This window comes from Schistocerca cancellata, chromosome 1, assembly GCF_023864275.1.
Source record: "Schistocerca cancellata isolate TAMUIC-IGC-003103 chromosome 1, iqSchCanc2.1, whole genome shotgun sequence".
Lineage (NCBI taxonomy): Eukaryota > Metazoa > Arthropoda > Insecta > Orthoptera > Acrididae > Schistocerca > Schistocerca cancellata.
Window position 1 is genome coordinate 1044015937 of NC_064626.1, and position 20088 is coordinate 1044036024.

At 39.0% G+C, this 20088-nt stretch overlaps 1 protein-coding gene across 1 annotated transcript in view; it reads right to left on the minus strand.

Moving 5' to 3' along the window:
• Positions 1-20088, minus strand: part of LOC126090105 (SEC14-like protein 2) — a 317955-nt gene that overhangs the window by 38467 nt on the left and 259400 nt on the right. The window contains exons 5-6 of the mRNA XM_049906960.1: positions 12738-12947; positions 3435-3515 (exon numbers count right to left, since the gene is read on the minus strand). Of these exons, the coding sequence (XP_049762917.1) occupies positions 3435-3515; positions 12738-12947 (291 nt within the window). The remainder of the gene's footprint in view (positions 1-3434; positions 3516-12737; positions 12948-20088) is intronic.

Below are 20088 nucleotides of genomic sequence, written 5' to 3' on the forward strand. Positions count from 1 at the left end.
CACACAGTTTTAATCTGCCAGGAAGTTTCATATCAGCGCACACTCGGCTGCAGAGTGAAAATCTCATTCTGGAAGTTTCAATGCTATTAGTGTTAAATATTGTTATTATTCCTATGTACTCTGCAGAAAATAATAAAATTTAATTGTCACAAATTCTTTTGGGTGAAGTCATTGATGATGTGGTAAATTGAGTGAAGACTCATTTTATTCACATGTACCATAAATATTAGGATTAATATCTTAAAGTTTCATATGTGAACACTTTTTAATCCATTCTGACATAAATCCTGTACACTTATTTTTTCAAAGTAGATAGTCAAAACACATGCCATGGTATGTGAGGGAAGTATTGAACAGCATGCTTCGCGCACAAAACATGTTTCAAGGTTTGATGTGAAAGGTAGACAGGAAGTTACTTATCCATTGGAGCAAGCAATGAGAAATCAAGGTGAAACAAAGATATGGATGGATTCACTCCTACACTCCTATATGGCTGCACCTTTGCTGGTCCAGTTGACTTACAAGAGATCACAGGTGCTGGGTAATGTACTCAAGCATTTGTCAACTACATCACTGCTGTGACTGAGATTTGTTAATTGTTAGCCAAGAAATTATTCTCTATGAAGAATTTGTGGAACTATTTGTTTGGAGAAGTAGTCACTGATATGGACAATGTTATTCCACATAAATGTATGTTTTTTTTGTTTTTTTGTTTTTTTTCCAGGTAGGTGGATTAACTTCCCAATACATTATGTAGGTTGATGTTCTGTGAGTGATGATTTGTTATGTGAAAACTCAAAAAGTTCTAGAGTGCATTCTATGAATCATGTTGTAAATAATTATCAGAATCTGATAGAATTAAGCACTGTTAGGTTAGTAGTCATACATTTCAATGAACTTTCTTATCTCAACACTCAGTATGTATATTTTTTTAATCAATTGTAGATGAATCTTCTAGGCTTCTATGTACATAGGTTAGTTTGTATGAACAATTAGCAAATAGTGTGGAAGACATTTACGAGTGTAGACTGTATAACAGAATTTATACATTTCTGATTTCACACACTGATTTTGGTCCTCAAGCTAGTCGAGTATGTCATCATTCACCATTCCAAGCTATTTACAACTCTGATTACCTGTATTTATCCTGAGTACTGCATTATTGTATCTCATTGGAACTTGAGTTGTGTGCAAACTCATGCTTAACTCTGTTTTGGGTATCCCCGGTCATCCACAACTCTCTCTCTCTCTCTCTCTGTGTGTGTGTGTGTGTGTGTGTGTGTGTGTGTGTGTGTGTGTGTGTGTGTGTGTGTGTGTGTGTACTTGAGGAGAGAGTGCAACTATTGATTGAGGCTAGGTGCTTCTGATAATTATTATTTACATACGATTGAACTTACTGATATATGATTATGAGGTTTATTCATTTTATTGTGTCAAAACATTTCTGCTGATATATACCCAGTGTGGTTTGGATTCATGGGTCAGTCCCCATATCATTTTCATTATTTTCTCCTTCTATGAGTCAACATATCCTTACATACTCTGGTTTACGTGGCTGGTTGACTTTGTGCTATACTCCTACTTGTAACTGATTATATTCTTCTGGTCTGTGCCCGTCATTGTGAGTTTTTTGAGTCGGCTTACTTGTTGTAGTCTTAGGCTCTGAATCTTGTTTTTCTTCTCTTTTGATAATTTTGAAGGTGTGTTTATAAATGTAAACTTGAAATTTATAATTCCAGGAATTTACATTGTCTTCCTATCGTTTAATGTTGTAATGTAGTTTTGACTTCCTATCATTTCTCTTGTGACAGAATGTTCCACAGATCTGAAAATCTGAATGCCATGTCTTCATATATGTTTAGATTAGGACTTGTATAGTAGATGTTTTTCTTATGTTTTCTGTAATATGTTATTTAACAGATACTTCTATACACCTGTACTCTAATTTTTGGCATAATTTTGTACACTGTTTGGCAAACCTTATAGAAAGTCACAAAATATTGTAAACACATTGTTTCTGTATTTTGTGAGGGGGATATTTTAAAGCAACATCTTTCTCTAGCATTACTTTTCCTCAAGAGTAGTAGTAGATACCAGTAATATTTTTCGGAATTCAGAAAGGTCAATATTATCTCAGCTGTTTTTATCTGAAAAATTTCATGTAATTTTATACACAATATATGATATTTCAAGCTAAAATTTATGAAAAGGAATTATTTTATTTTCGTTGTTACAATCAATACGTATGAGCTCTGAATGTGCAGTTAAAATTTTTTTGCTTTAGAAACATTTGAAATTATGAATTATTTGGCACACTTAAAATTTCTCTTATTACTTACATAATCTAGTACAGTTTACTATGTTTATTTCTGAATTCATTTATAACATAATAATCAAACCTAATAGAAATTCATTTGTCAAGAAAAATTTAAAACCCTTTGGAATATTGTTACTACTGCAGAGTGAAGGAGAAGTAAGCATGCCTCTGATGCGATACGATTTATTTTTGTATTTTGGACAAACAATGTAATTTCAGCTTTGGTAATGTGAAAATTCAAAAGATTGTTTGATATAGTAAAATGTGACACAGTAAATTAACATAAAAAATTCTGCAACGACATTCTTCAAAATTATTAAGATCGATTGGGCCATGGGAACCTAAAATGTGAGAATTTTGGCTTCAAGAATCAGACCCCTAGACATGAAGAATTCAAACAAACTCTGCAAGAAAAGATAAGTACACTAAAAAGTTTATTGTAATCTTACTCCTGTAAAACTTTGCACATTGGTGAACAAGAGCATCAACTAGGAAGGAGGGGTTGATTACAGTACTGAATTTGAATTGGGGGAAAAAAAGAGCTTTCTGGCACAATTTGACTAAAAGAAGGAATCGGTTGATAGGATACAATCTGAGGCATCAAGGAGTAGTCAGTTTGCTTATGCAATTTAGGGTAGGGGAACATTTTAGAGGGAAACCAAGGCTGGACTACAGCAGGTGGCTTCAAGTTGATGTAGGTTGCAGTAATTATGCAGAGATGAAGCAACAGCAACAAACAAACAATGACAACGCGATAGTGAGTCACTGACTCCTTTGTTTTTAATTTGTACTACATTTAATTTTGCACACCAACATCAGATCAAAGAAATGTAGCTTGCATGTGGAGTAATTATTGTGGAAAATAATTTACAAGAAAAGATTACTTTCATAATATCAAAATTTATATACAAGAAGATAATTCCTATAGATTAACTCTGAACTGCAATATAGCAGCACTAATTCTTACAAAAGTTTTATTCTACATTAGTTTCATCAGACATAGTGCATGCTACTAATTTTAGTTAGTCTCTCCTTATGTCACCATACTAACACTGAAATGATTGGCAAACAGTAAACATCTGAATGAAATATTTTTAAATGCTATATTTACACTTACCATTGATGATATAACAAATTTTCAATATTTCTGGGTAATTTGCTTCATACATCTGAATAAGTGCAATCACAACTTCTCCCGCTGAAAGAAAATCCAAAAATACATTTGATTTACATTGAAAGTTTGATTTTGTTGACTCTTTCTTTTATCAAAATATTGTTAACATACTACTAAAAGAAGAAAAGGAAAAGTAACCAAATTTTGTTAAATTTTATAAATGAACATACATTGATAACCAAAAGATGATGAACACCTGGTAGCATTTTGGTCCATCTTTGGATCGTAGTACAACATCACATGGATTCAAAAAGTCCTTGGTAGGCTTTCAGAGGCAAGTGGCATCAGATGTCTATGCAGAGATCACACAGTTTCTGTAAATTTTGGGCTGATGGGTTGTGGGTGCAGATCTGGCCATTGTTAGCATCCCAGATGTGTTCCATCAGAACCCCATGTTCAACTATGTGAACTGAAGTGTGTGCTATGAAACACTTGTGCCAGCAACAGCACTGTAGTCTACTGGCACATCTGCCATAGATCATCTACCTGTCATGCTTTAAAGAATGAGCAAGCCTCCGACCTCATTCTGCGATGAGGCATGGATGTCCAATGTGACGTTGCTTACTCATAGTTTCACCATCCTTCAATAAATTTCCATAAATGCTCACAGCAGAAGCAGGAAAACAACTGACTGGCTGTTTATATACTTTAATTCACATGAGAGGTAGAGCAAATTAAGCTGATTTATGTTCTCCTGTGACTCTTCTGGCAATAAAAGGTTTACATCTACATACTTTTAATCTCTATAAAGTGTATGGAACATGAAGGTTTGACTGTACTATGTACTAGGGCTTTGCCCTGTATCATTCAGAGATGAAGCATGGTAAAACTATTGCTCATATGCAACTGTTATGTTGTTATTAGTCTGATTTTATATGTGTGCTTGCTACAGGAGGAGTAAGTTGTGAACATTCCATGTTTCTTAACTTTTCATGAAGTTGCATAACAAAATGTTATTTCATGCAGACAGGCTTATGTTTTTGATTATCTGCTCTTGTAAGCATTTTCTTGTACAGATCTGTTCATACAGGGTGTGCACGTAAACATCCTTTCCTCCTTCTCCTGCCATTTCTCACTGCAGTCATGACAAGCTGCATGGTATGTGAAACAGTTAAACTACACTCCTGGAAATGGAAAAAAGAACACATTGACACCGGTGTGTCAGACCCACCATACTTGCTCCGGACACCGCGAGAGGGCTGTACAAGCAATGATCACATGCACGGCACAGCGGACACACCAGGAACCGCGGTGTTGGCCGTCGAATGGCGCTAGCTGCGCAGCATTCGTGCACTGCCGCCGTCAGTGTCAGCCAGTTTGCCATGGCATACGGAGCTCCATCGCAGTCTTTAACACTGGTAGCATGCCACGACAGCGTGGACGTGAACCGTATGTGCAGTTGACGGACTTTGAGCGAGGGCATATAGTGGGCATGCGGGAGGCCGGGTGGACGTACCACCGAATTGCTCAACACGTGGGGCGTGAGGTCTCCACAGTACATCGATGTTGTCGCCAGTGGTCGGCGGATGGTGCACGTGCCCGTCGACCTGGGACCGGACCGCAGCGATTCACGGATGCATGCCAAGACCGTAGGATCCTACGCAGTGCCGTAGGGGACCGCACCGCCACTTCCCAGCAAATTAGGGACACTGTTGCTCCTGGGGTATCGGCAAGGACCATTCGCAACCGTCTCCATAAAGCTGGGCTACGGTCCCGCACACCGTTAGGCCGTCTTCCGCTCATGCCCCAACATCGTGCAGCCCGCCTCCAGTGGTGTCGCGACAGGCGTGAATGGAGGGACGAATGGAGATGTGTCATCTTCAGCGATGAGAGTCGCTTCTGCCTTGGTGCCAATGATGGTCGTATGCGTGTTTGGCGCCGTGCAGGTGAGCGCCACAATCAGGACTGCATACGACCGAGGCACACAGGGCCAACACCCGGCATCAAGGTGTGGGGAGCGATCTCCTACACTGGCCGTACACCACTGGTGATCATCGAGGCGACACTGAATAGTGCACGGTACATCCAAACCGTCATCGAACCCATCGTTCTACCATTCCTAGACCGGCAAGGGAACTTGCTGTTCCAACAGGACAATGCACGTCCGCATGTATCCCGTGCTACCCAACATGCTCTAGAAGGTGTAAGTCAACTACCCTGGCCAGCAAGATCTCCAGATCTGTCCCCCATTGAGCATGTTTGGGACTGGATGAAGCGTCGTCTCACGCGGTCTGCACGTCCAGCACGAACGCTGGTCCAACTGAGGTGCCAGGTGGAAATGGCATGGCAAGCCGTTCCACAGGACTACATCCAGCATCTCTACGATCGTCTCTATGGGAGAATAGCAGCCTGCATTGCTGCGAAAGGTGGATATACACTGTACTAGTGCCGACATTGTGCATGCTCTGTTGCCTATGTCTATGTACCTGTGGTTCTGTCAGTGTGATCATGTGATGTATCTGACCCCAGGAATGTGTCAATAAAGTTTCCCCTTCCTGGGACAATGAATTCACGGTGTTCTTATTTCAATTTCCAGGAGTGTATTTTTCATTGCACAGTGACAGAAGTCAGCTAGAAAAACCAATCAGCATGACTCCCAGCCAGAGAGGTCACAGTGTTAAATGTATACACTAAGGCCCTATGTGACACTAACCCAAGCAGCCATCATTCTTGTAAAATGACACTGAAGGGCTGCTCTCCAATCTGCATCAGACACAGCAATGAGAATAGACATCTGCAACCTTCCAAACAGACCACATTATTTTCTGCAGTAGAATATTGACTGATGTTGACAAACGTTAACAGGATGAATCTCTGCCATCACACATTAAACATGAGGACTGTGACCACTGACCAGTGACTATTGACTGGTCACATTTTGTCGATCCTTGCATTTAGAAATAATCAGAGATAGGATGAAAGTGTGTAAGCACTGCTCTGTTTGGGTTCAACACTGAATGCATGTTGCACCAAACTTTTTGGGCATGGCATGTGGACTTACAGAATTCAGGTAGTATATTTGTAACATGAGGCATCTCAGCTACTTCTGTCCTGCACCCTGGTACACAAATATTGGTTAAAACAAATATCATGACTCATGAAGACTTTACTGTTTCTCCTAAACTCCATATAGTGATCATAAACTGCAGGTCATTTAGGAATGAAGGTAGGCTACAAGACCTGGAGGCAGAACTGGTATCCAGCATGGTATCATTGGTGTGTCAGAGGTATGATGTAGGCAAGAAAGCCAAATCCAGGAAATGTCTTTTACTGTGCGTGCACAACTTGAAGCAGGTACTCAGTAGAAGGTTTCATTAAGAAAATTAAGGATCAAATTGTTTAAATTGAAGGACTCTCAGAAAGAATAATAAGAACAGTATTAAAAATAGATAAAAGATACTCACTGGAAACAGTAGAAGTTTATGTGCAACAACCTTGCTTCTAACGAAGAAGTTGAAGATCTTTAAGAGGAGTTGCAAGAACTGTTAAGCAAAAGTAATTAATTCTACAATAGAAATGGACAGATTTGATGCAAAAGCGAGGACAAACTTGGAGAAATGACTCTCCAGTAGCGAACTTCAGATTCACTACTAGGAACAATAGTGAAGACAAGCTAGTGTTATTTAATGGAAAAAATCAAAATACATCCTAAGCACACTTTTCAGGAAAAACTCAGGCCAAAAAAGGACTTGGAAAGAAAGAAATTGAATTAAAAATGAGACCAAATGAGTGCTGTCAGACAATAAATAAGTCATGCAGAATGTGTTGGATTTAAAGCAGATCAGATTTGCTAGTGACCACAGGCTAGGAAGATGCAAAATAAAACTAGATCCTAAGTTAGAAAGAACTAAATTAATTAAGTACTAATACAGTGTCAGTGATTCAAAACAAAGTATGTATAAAAGTTATGTTCTCTGCCACTTTTGCCACTCCTAGTGGCATGAACTATTTTTCACAGATACTTTCTGTGGCTTGATGAACACTAAACACAAGATATACAGGCACAGATGGTGCCAACCATTTTCTTCTGTCATGTCACCTCCAGCTCTCACTGGTGCTCCACCATTAGAGACTGCACATTGAACAGCACCAGCTACCATTGTTTGTGATGTCACTGCTGTTTCAGTCATATTGACCTCATACACTGACTGCAGTCAGGTAAGTATAACTGTTGGCTACCTGTTACCATCTGTCCATTCTCAAAATGTATTCTTGTTACAGCACAAGACTGTTTAAACAGAGAGAGGTTACAAAAGCTGCTCTCGTGCACATAGGGAGTTTTTTTACAAGTTGCAGACAGTCTAACACTGGATGCTGAAAGCAGAATTAAGAAGGCTGATACAGATTCAGGTTGATTTTGAGTTAGCTCCAGCATAGTTGGAATTGAAGATGAATACATGGATCATAGCAACGATAGGGCAAAATTTGAGGATTCATGGGACTCAGTTTATTCTACTATAAAGGGCTTAATGAACAGGAATACTTACCTATCACAGTCTGTCCAGTGTCAGTTCTTTGGAGTTACCACAAACTTTGTAATGAACCTCATAGTGTCACCAAATGCAAGGGGTTTCAAATACTAACTACTGATGATTGATGGGCACTTGTTACAGAGAATAAGCTGTTTTTGGTCACTTCTTGAGTAACTACAAGATAACTTCTTGTAAAAAAAATATATCTAAAACCAAAGATGATGTGACTTACCAAACGAAAGCACTGGCACGTCGATAGACACACAAACAAACACAAACATACACACAAAATTCTAGCTTTCGCAACCAACGGTTGCCTCGCCAGGAAAGAGGGAAGGAGAGGGAAAGACGAAAGGATTTGGGTTTTAAGGGAGAGGGTAAGGAGCCATTCCAATCCCGGGAGCGGAAAGACTTACAGACATATGCTTGTGTCTGTATATGTGTGGATGGATATGTGTGTGTGTGCGAGTGTATATCCGTCCCGTCCTTTTTTCCCCCTAGGGTAAGTCTTTCCGCTCCCGGGATTGGAATGACTCCTTACCCTCTCCCCTTAAAACCCAAATCCTTTTGTCTTTCCCTCTCCTTCCCTCTTTCCTGACGAGGCAACCGTTGGTTGCGAAAGCTAGAATTTGTGTGTATGTTTGTGTTTGTTTGTGTGTCTATCGACATGCCAGCGCTTTTGTTTGGTAAATCACATCATCTTTGTTTTTAGATATATTTTTTTTTTCCCCACGTGGAATGTTTCCTTCTATAATATTCATGTCTTCTTGTAAGATGTATAACAAAAACAATAATACATTGCTCCACAAAGCAGCTGACTCAAGGATAGACAGACTGCCCAATCTAGTCACTACTCCTTAGTGGACTAGGCTACAATGGGGAGGCCTGGTATCAACTGTAATGCATTAGTGGCAACAGAATTGTCAACATCAAGGACAGCAAGTAAACCAGATTTGTAGTGTGTTACTAGACAGTATGAGTCATTTATCTTTTACATCTATGAGCATGGCTGAGCAACTGAAGTGGAAACTCAGTGAACAGTCACTTCCTGTGAAAAGCACAAACAACAGTTTTGCTACTTCTGTGTCATACACTTGTGATGTCTATATGTCTTTGATTTTTGCATTTTAACCACCTTTGTTGTTGCTGAAAATGTCACTAGTGAGTTGTTATATAGGTGCAGAGACTCAAGAGCTCGGAACATTGCATTTGATCTGCTACTTGCTGCACCCAACTTCTATAAGCCTGTCAGAATTGAGGTGATACTGGGGCACATATGTTTTATTTGATATCTTAGGCAAGGAAAAATCAGAGAAATCAAATCACTCCACACTAACTGACACAGAATTGGGTTGAATTTTGTAAGGTAGTATTTCATCAACTTCACATAAAGCAGTTAAGTGTAGCATGCATTCAGCAACATACAGCTCATGATGGAAATTTTATATCTATGGTACCGCTTGGTGAATCATGATGAGCCTCTTGCTGATTGGAGCATCAGAGTCTATCCTAAACCCTCTATCATACAAATTTCTTCCAACAGGCTGCACAGGTGACATTTGCAACAGTTGAAATGGTTCTTTTGGAAGAGATGAGTGTCTGCATCAGCTGCAGCAATACAGTAAATGGACATCAGAAGGAGCATGGCAGCTCCATATCAACAATCAGGCCTTGGTCAAGGTAACTACCCTCTGTTGGTGCGAAGGTTTAGTCTTATCTAGATGCTGTCCTGGTCCTGGTGAGTACATTCATATAGTGACAGTGAAAACTGGCAATGGGTGGGTTAAGAAGGCTGTACTAAAGTTGTGTTGTTATTAGTGAAAGAGTGGAGTGATACTTCCCATTTTTGAGGTGGTTCACAATGAATGCCAAATGCCACACTATAATTTACAGCAACCAAATCCTAAGTCTCAATTTTAGCTTAAGAAGATGTAAATTTTTTTTGGAAGACAGACTGTTGATAAGTAAATTTCATTAGTAGTGTATATCTTAAATGTTAGTGTGTTCATGCTTCATATGCCTTGATAGTGGGTGCAGTAACATTCAGTTTTATTCTTTTCTATGATTTGGAATTTACATTTTCAGTTTGTTGAGCTGTTAAATGTATACTTAGTTGGTAAAATGAGAAGACTTATTTTAGGATGGGAATATGTTAGGTTCTCTGTCACTCCTAGTGATATCCAGTGTTGCATTTTACAACTGGTCAGGTAAGCCAGTCCAGTACAATGTGCTCCTCTTCAATAACTGTGTTGGACGCACCTACCTGGACCTTTATGTAGGCTGAGGAGGTAGTTCCAAGATATTACAGCAAGCAAGTTTATGTCTCAGCCAGCCAAGCTTCACTGTGACTTCAACACATTGTGTGTCTTGCCATTTATTAGAATGAGGGTGATTTATGCCCCAAACAACTTGTGTTCTGTTTTATCACTTGAATAGAAACATGAGGAGGGCAGTGAGCCCTCTCACACTATACACTAAGAACTTAAGTATACAGATTCAGGAACTAGAGACAAGACAAGCTGTATACAAAGAGAAAGATTACAAATTAAAATTAACAAATGGCTTTCAGGCTCTAGAGAATGAAGAAAATGTGGACTTAAGTATGAGAAATGGTGCTTTAATAAGTATTGTACTGTAGACTGCTGCAGATGTTTCAAGAATAAAGAAGACAAAAAACTTTTCCTGCAGACATAAAACAATTGATGAAGAAGAGAAAAGATTTTTGTAAAAAATTACAGAAGTCAAAATTAAGTGAACTAAAGAAACTATTTTGAAAATTTATGAGCAGATGTCAGAAAATATAATGAGAAGATTATACAGGAGACAATCATGGACTACCAAAGTAGCAAGAAAGAAAAACAGCCACTTAATAGAGGGCAGACATTCATTAACATCAGTCAAGAAATCAGATGGCTCTGTTATGATGAACAAGGAGACCAAAGTGAAGCTATTGAAAGACTTCTTCACAAAACCTGCATTTAAGGAAATCTGTAAAATAGATGTCAGATGCGACAGTTGTTGTGTGAAACATATTTTGATAGGGTAAGTATTACAGGACTTTCATTTCTGACTACTGGAAAATCCTGTAAATAAATAAATAAACAGCTCATTTCAAGATTTGAATTCTGACACATTCAAAAAGTGGAATGATACTAGAAACATGAGTCAAATGTGATTTTAGCAACAAAATTGTGGTCCCAGCAATTCAGCTCTGATGACGATTATCCTCTTATGTGTTACTCCATGTTACAAACATCTTTCATTTTATAGTAACTATAATATAAAAGAAAAGATTTCAAAAGTTATTAAGTTTCAGGTGGTTTCAGAAGGTTTAATATCTCTCAGGGAAATGTAAAGATCATTTTAAAGTTAGAAATGTTTGTGTGTAGTACTTACTATGTGACCCAGTGCATCTGTATTGTAACATTTTATAATAAATAGAATATACTAGAAGAATTAAAGCTATGTTTGGATAGTTGTGTTGATAAAAGCATTTCCTATGAAAGGAAAGGTTCCAGATTAAAATCCTTATCAGGCACACAGTTTTAATCTGCCACAAAATTTCAAAACCTTACACACACAGTCTGCTGATTGGGGAAAATATATTCAGTATATGGTTATAATATTAAGTCACTTCGACGTGCAGGTCGCCGAAATGGCGTCAACTCGAAAGACCTGCACCAGGCGAACGGTCTACCCGACGGGAGGCCCTAGCCCCACAACGTTATTAAGATACTGGGATATCTTTTGCATCCAAGAAGAATTTTCTCTGTTACTGTTTAACAACAGACATTATTAGATTTTTCAAACCATTACATGAAGCATGAACAAGTGCACGGAATAAAGCTACATCATGCTTCCTCTTTCATCACAGAAAAGTGGAAGGTGTCTTAAGGATGAAGTCATTTTGTGAGTTTGGACATCGTTTCTTTACTTACAGCATTTCACAGTACCTGTCAAACATCTGTTCTCTCTCTGTCTTTCTTTCCACCTGTGTGCTACTGCAGTATGATCTGCATACCACCTCAGTTGAATGAAGGTGAAAAAAAGGAAGTTACTCTGCCCTTGTTTAAGGAACCATGCAAGCCTTCACCTTAAGTGACATGGGTGACAAGCAACCAACAAAACTCAATATACAAGGGTAATCCCAAAAGTAAGGTCTCCTATTTTTTTATAAGTACATAGACCTGTTTATTTCTATAATGGTTTACATCAGTTTACAGCTTGAACATTTAGCTATTTTATGACATTATCACCATTTCTGTCAATGCATTTTTGTAGACGCTGTGGCAGTTTTTGTATGCTCATGTCATACCAGCTCACCGCCATGCTGTTCAGAAAGTTATGAACCTCTTCTTTCACCTTGTCGTCAGAGCTGAATTGCTTTCTGGCCAAATGTTCTTTTAACTTAGGGGACAGGTGACAATCACTTGGCGCCAAGTCAGGACTATAGGGTGGGTGGGTGATTATGTTCCACTGAAACTGCTGCAGGAGAACAACGGTTTGCCGAGTGATGTGTGAACGAGCGTTGTCATGGAAAATGTGTACCCCCTTGCTCAATATTCCTCTTCTCCAGTTCTGAATTGCCCACGTGAGTTTTTTCAGCTTCTCACAGTACCTGTCAGTGTTAATTGTGGTCCCAGCAATTCAGCTCTGATGATGATTACCCTTGTATGTGTTACTCCATGTTACAAACATCTTTCATTTTATAGTAACTATAATATAAAATAAAAGATTTCAAAAGCTATGAAGTTTCAGCTGGTTTTTTTATTACCTGGTCTCCAAGCATACTGGCGCAAGTTAAAATTATCCATGTCAAATACAACAGTCACTTGGGATGCTACTTGGCCATGTACAGCTGCTTGCTTCCGTGCTATCCCACTAAACGTTTCAATGTATTTTATAGTGTTACGAATAAAGTCACTCTTTGAGACTGAGTGCAGCATTCCCCATATGTCGAGGCCAGCAAATGGAACTACAACCACTGAAAAAGAACAAAAGAAGGCTTATTACATTTCGTAGAATTGTCATACATGTACAGTCAGTCATTTTTAGCCTTATAACTCGGCTGATATGGTGTAAGCTGCAATATCCTTACTTATTTACTTATTTTGCCATTCGTTCATTTATTTATTCATTCATTCAAACATTGTGTTCCATAAATACCATCATGAAAGAGGGTCTTCAGGCATGTGAAATGAGTCATGTTACATATTAACAGGGAGAAGCAGCCACTGCAGGCAACCCTTAAAAGTATGTAAACAATTGTTCTCCTAAATATAAGATCATGAATTGAAGTAACTCTGAAGTAAAATGGATATGGAGTGAATTGGGATGATACTAATGAAGATGCAAAGATATGCAATGATACAAGTGAAAACCAGTCAGAGTTGTTAAATATACAATGTAACGAATATGTCGTGACAGTTGAAAATTTGCCTCATAATGGGATGTGAACCTGGATTTCCTAATTTTCATGAAAAATTTTCAATTGTTACAACATATTCATTACTTGTACATTACTTTATGTATGGATATGTGTGTGTGTGCACGCGAGTGTATACCTGTCCTTTTTCCCCCCAAAGGTAAGTCTTTCCGCTCCCGGGATTGGAATGACTCCTTACCCTCTCCCTTAAAACCCAAATCCTTTCATCTTTCCCTCTCCTTCCCTCTTTCCTGATGAGGCAACTGTTGGTTGCGAAAGCTTGAGTTTTGTGTGTATGTTTGTGTTTGTTTGTGTGTCTATCGACCTGCCAGCGCTTTTGTTTGGTAAGTCTCATCATCTTTCTTTTTAGATATATTTACTTTATGTATGTTTAGATACGTGAGTGGAAAAGCAGCTACACAAGAAGCTGAAGCAAATGAAATGGCAAAACAATGAAGAACCTCAAATATATGGCAAAATGATATTACAGGGGAGATTACTTCCTATTATGTATCTGCGGTTGGAACAAAGTGAGTAATGGGAAGTGACAAACTTGTTGGTAGTGAGGAGTGGGCATGGTAATTATAATGATCAATAATCACTCCCAATCCCATCACTTACTAAGAATGCTTTTATTCTAACAGCATATACACAATGCGTGTAGCGTAGAGCACAGACTTCGGAGAACTGGTCTGGCAAAGATACAGTTGTTCTTGCTCCACTAGGGCAGCAATATTATTGAGGAGGGGGGGTTAGAGCCAGTGATTCTGCATCCCCACACTAGCAGTGAGATGCAAGAATTAAAAACTTACATAATAGCTGAACCACTTGCTGGAAGAAGAAATGTGGCTCAGGAATTAGTGCCTATAAACAAACAGGACAACAAATTTTAGAACACAGAACCCCCAAACTAAAGTCACATTGCCTACTTTGATTCTAAAGAAGCTTTCTGTTCTTTTTTTATTTTTTTGGGTGGGAGGGTGATTCAACTTACAACATAATAAAAATGTTGAAAGACTGTTACAGAGGAACCTCAATAATAACATGTCATTGACTTGAATGGTCAAAATAAGTACTGGTATCAACAAATGAAGGTAAGAGGCAAAGATGTCCTATGATATTATCGCATAAATATTCTCAATGTTATTGCCATGACATATTTGAATTGAAGGCCTGTATTTTGATGATACCATCATCGTCTGGGGAAACTGACAGAGGAATGATTGCTATTATGGTCTCCTGTTACAGCATACATTCATGTGCACATTATGCTCTGTAAGTCATATAATGAAGCAGAGCTTTTATGGATATGGAACAAATCAAATTACACATTCATGGGCAGAATCAGCAACTGCAGATTACTTTTATGAAGTGTACTGACAACCACATACACCTAGTGCCAATATATTTACATTGTTAGTGTTTCTGAGAGAGTTCATTTTGGATTACTCTATTACAGTTATGTTATTAATATAAAATTAGCTATTTTAAGAAAAGCAACTTCTCTTCTGTGTTGTCTTTATCTACTACAGTGCTGGCCATTAAAATTGCAACTCTGGCAAGGATAGAAAATAATAAAATTTTATTGACTATGCATGTTCTGTGCAGTAAGAAGAATATATGATTACATTTGTACTGGTAGGTAATTTTCAGGTATAAAGGGTGTGAAATTTAGGTCAGAGAACTGCCTTCTCTGGCAGCAACAACTGCTCTAACCCTGCTGGGTGTTGAACAGAACACAGCTTGGATGACAACACTGCTATCGGTATGTAAGTATGTGCTGCTTCAACTGTGTATCAGGGTTCACCAGTTGTAGTGATTGGTGATTGGTGGCATGCAACTCTCTTGGCAACTGTGACCAGATGTTTCCAGTGGGTGAGCAATTGGGAGAATATGCTATCCAAGGCAACAGTTGAAGGGTGTTAATACAAAAGTAGGTTAGGACAGCAAGGGAAATGTGGTTTTGTGTTACTTTACCGAATGGTAACATCACAGAGATGCTGAATATAGGGCACAGTCACTGGTGTTAACACATCAGAAATGTACCAGCTGCTACCCAAATTACAGGCTGTGCAATGAGAGGTGATTGCATTCTGTACCCAATGACATCCTATACCATCAATGGTTCAAGAACAATGAAGAGACACTGAGTAGCTGTGGTAAATTCCAGGCTGAACTGAACAAAATATTTGGTGCCAAGTGCTGGACCCATATGATGATGTCAAATTTAACTTTTCAATTTCATTCCAACCAGATCCTCTGCACATGAACCCAACTTTAATTTATTTCAAAGATTGTTATCAGTGATCTGTGTACTGAAATGTTAAAAACTTTAATGTCAGTATTGATGTTGCCTGGAATTTTCATCCCCGAGTCCAAATATGGTGATGTATTGCCAAACTGTGGTGTTCACAAGATGGCATAGGGGTTAGCACTGCTGGTGAGCACACTGTGGGTCGCAGTTCAAATCTTGCCATCCACAGTTACTTGTTATTTAGCATTTATCTGGACTATTTGATGTTTGCATAAACTTAAGCATTCTGGAATAATTGATGATAGTATAAATAGCTGCACTCTTCGCCCAAGAGTTCAGTTATGTTCTGTCTGTACAATAGTGTCAGCTGCAAATGTACTTTTAGCCCTAAGTGTTGTGCTTCACTGATGATCCTGTCTTTGGATTTGGACTTGACTGTGGTTTCATTGCGACAGTATTTGGTGACAACATTGGGTATTTCAAAACAACTACATCATCATGCCTCCAATTAGGCAACATAATAACTACTGTCTACATGGACAGGAATGGGGATACAAACAGTACACAGCTCCAAAGGTCTGTATATTCAAGAGAACCATGGATTTTAAGCCAGTAGTATGTCAGCAGCACATCAGGCATCCATCAGTGTTATCAGGAGATGCTGATCAGGAACCAATCAAATGGCTGAAAGGTTTCAAACAAATTGCCAAATACAACAGGTGGGATAGCATGATGTATGTGGCAGATGTATGCTTTTTCTTGAATGACGAAGCCCACAATAGTTCAAGAACAGCAAGTACACTTAGCAGAAGAACAACTGAGAGTAGGGCCCAACATCATGATGAAACAAACACTCGTACATAGAGACTATTTTGGCCCTTTGCAACACTGTGAACCTGAATGTGACAGAAGCAGACAAAATTTCACATTTGATGAAAGGAGTCACAGAATATGTGTACCAGGGTCTCCTGGTAAATGATGTTGCAACAAAGGAAGACTTTGTAAAGTGATTCCAGCACATCAAGGAAGTGCTACATAAAAAGAGTCAGATGGAAGAGGTATGATTTTCTCCTGAATGTGGTCCCTATGAAACTTGTGGAAAACCATGATGACCTTGCTTCTCTTATATGCCAGGTTATAAGAGAACAGAGACAGCATTTTATGACTGCTAGGACTGTCAGACCAAGTACATACATGATAGCAGCCACGAATTCAACCCTGTGCATCAGGAGGTAATAGAGAACAAAATGACTGCTAAGCCACAAGGTGTCAACCACCACAACAGTCCCTTTCTCGTCAGTTGACTGCAGACAGTTATAGTCAACCTGCAGAGTGAAACCCATTGCCATATCCTGTAAGAGGTCGCTCCCCAAAATTTTGTAGCCATTCACCCTCACTATAGAGAGGTACCAGCCACTCGTCTAGCCACCAAGTTCGGGAAAACTAAATGAGTTTATCATCTATGGAGGTGAGGCTGCCATAGACGAAAATCCTCCATGGATGTCAGCCATCAAGGTACCAGAAAATGCCACTGACATAATAATCAATGGCCATCTTGTCCAGGCACTAGTTAATTTAGGGGCTTCTTTTTCTGTAATGTTGAATGCTTATGACCAGCAAAAGAAGACTATGTTTGATGATACAAAAGTGACTGTGCTGAAGGTTGCAAATGGAAAATACATCCACCTGACAGGAACACATATTGCAAGAATAACTATCAATGACAGGACACAGACAGCCCTTCAGATTTGTCATTCTAACAGAATGTAGTCATGATGTTATTCTCAGATGGAACTTCTTGCTGCACTACAATAGATCATAGGGTATGGAAGATCAGAGCTCCAGATTAACAAAGCTATTCCAACAAGCACACATAACAAAGACTGCTCTGCACAGTTGTTCGCCACTGAAGACATTGTTATAGTGCAATCATCAATGAGATGAGCTCCAGTCATTAGTTAAGATACTCTGTGAAACTGTTAAGCTTGTGTAGAGTGCTAAAAGCTACTCAGGCTCACAATGTAAATATGCATGCCAGTGATGATCATAAATGTTGTAGATGGTCAAGGAGAACTTTGGGTTAGGCCTACTAATTATCATGAGCAGCCACAACTCATCTCTAAATGTACATGCATAGGGACAGCTGAACAAGGGCAGCTTAATGTCACCAATGAACAGTCATGCTCTACCACCACAGCAGCCAATGCTAGGAGAAAGCTACTATCAAACTTCCAATAGGATCTGGTCTGACTGAAGAACAATGTCAGTGAGTGATAGCTGTTCTGCATCAATTTTTGGATGCTTTGAAAAGAGGAGTGGAGAAAAGACAGACCAAGTGGTCCATAGTAAAACACTATATCAACTATGAGGATCATAGCCACTACTTGTACAGAGTGTCACCTCTTGAATGGCAGATAATCCAGTGAAAATGGAGAAGATGCTACAAGATCTCATCACTGAACATTCAGAGAGTCCTTGGTCCTCTCCTGTTGTTCTTGTTAAGATGAAGGATGGCACATGACATTTTCACATTGACCACTAATGACTAAAGAAACTCATGAAGAAATTTTGTTGCTGCAAATTGATTGACACCACAGATTGCTTGAAAGGAGCAAAGTGTTTCTCAACTATGGATATGCAAGACAGGCTGCTGGCAAATCAGTGTTGGCAAGGCCGACCAAGAAAAGACAGTTTTCATAGCTCCTGATGATTTAGAAGAGTTTAATGTTATGCCATTTGGACTGTGTAATGCTCCTAGCCACCTTTGAAGTTATGACGGACGATCTGCTTCGACACCGTAATTGGATGTCTTGTCTTTTCTGTCTGATTGACATTGTCATCTTTTTAAGACTTTTGAAGGACATCCAAGCCAGTTGATGACTGTGTTGAACTGTGTTCATATTACAGGTCACCTGGAGATTACAAGATGACCGCGAGTGTATAAGTGTGTAACTCTAATACGAGAAAAAGTTACAATTATGTGCTAAAAAAGGGAGTTTGCTAGAATTCTAATGTCAAAATAACAAATTTAAGAGAACGAGTTTCAGGTCTGCAATTCTCAGTCAACACTTTATGAAGTAAAATCACCACTCTCAAGAATGAAAATCGGGAACTACGGTCGAAGAACAAATCAAGTGAAGAGGCACCTGACAAAAGGTACAAATCGTCCGAGTGGAAAGAAGTGAGACACAAAGGTAGGACATTAGTTGGAAAAATAACAACGAATTTTGCAACAGCAGTTACTTTTACGGATAAAAACAAATATGGCATAATTACCTTAGCGGTGGCGTGGAGATGTCGATTGTACGGCTATGATCGTAATTACAAGAGTTCATGGTAATTTGAGATGCATATATTGTCGCAACTATCGGGCAATAAGACTACGTATGGTTTTTCCAACTAACATCTACAGCCTGGTGCCTGCAACATTCAGTTAAACTATCTCCACATGGAACCTAAACCATGTTGTCAGGAAACAGACTGTAGCAACCACGGAAGTACGTCTAGCCAGCAGAAGAAGTGGAAGGCAAATGAGACAGAGCTGTTGCTGTAGGAGTAATGTAACACGTAGAGCTTCAGAGAAAATGGCCGACTACATCGAAGGCTCCGCTTTTCGAAGACAATCTATCACTGCTTATTCGCACAGTTTCGGACAGGTTACAAAGTTCAAAACACGTTGACTAGCACTGTCTTCCTCTTGCGGTTAGGATCGCTTCTCTGGCAGCTCTGTTGTATCAATGCAAAAGGGCCTGTTCAAATTAGGTATAAAGCACTCCCTTGCACGGAAAACGCCGTCTTGGCGAAAATTATCAACTTCTGAATCATTAGCAATCATGAACCGAAAGATTTATGGACAATGCTTTCATACTCTTGGTATCATCACTATTTGATATCTCTCAACCACCCTCGTAGCACACACAAAATCACAAAAATATTATAGCTAGTATTAATAACTCTACACAGAAATATATTCTATAGATTCAAAAACTTGATAAGGCGTAATCGATCTAATCCATATGAGGCGATAAGAGGTTTCCACTCCTACAGTGTGTGGGCATCACAGCCATAAGCAAATTACTCTGCCAATTTCTGCGTTCTCGCAGTTTTAACACTAAAAAATGACAAATTTCAAAAGAGTACTAATGCTGCATCTCAGCACTGCTCATTTAGTGGTTTTGTGAAAAAAAAAAAACTTCGTAACTCTCGTATGTAGTGAGCCCATGTATACGTTGCAGGGGAAAAAAAATAGTACACATGGAAAGACAAATGGTTCAAATGGCTCTGAGCACTATGGGCCTTAACATCTGAGGTCATCAGTCCCCTATAACTTAGAACTACTTAAACTTAACTAACCTAAGGCCATCACACACATCCATGCCCGAGGAGGGATTTGAACCTGCGACCGTAGCGGCTGTGCAGTTTGGGACTGAAGCGCCTAGAACTGCA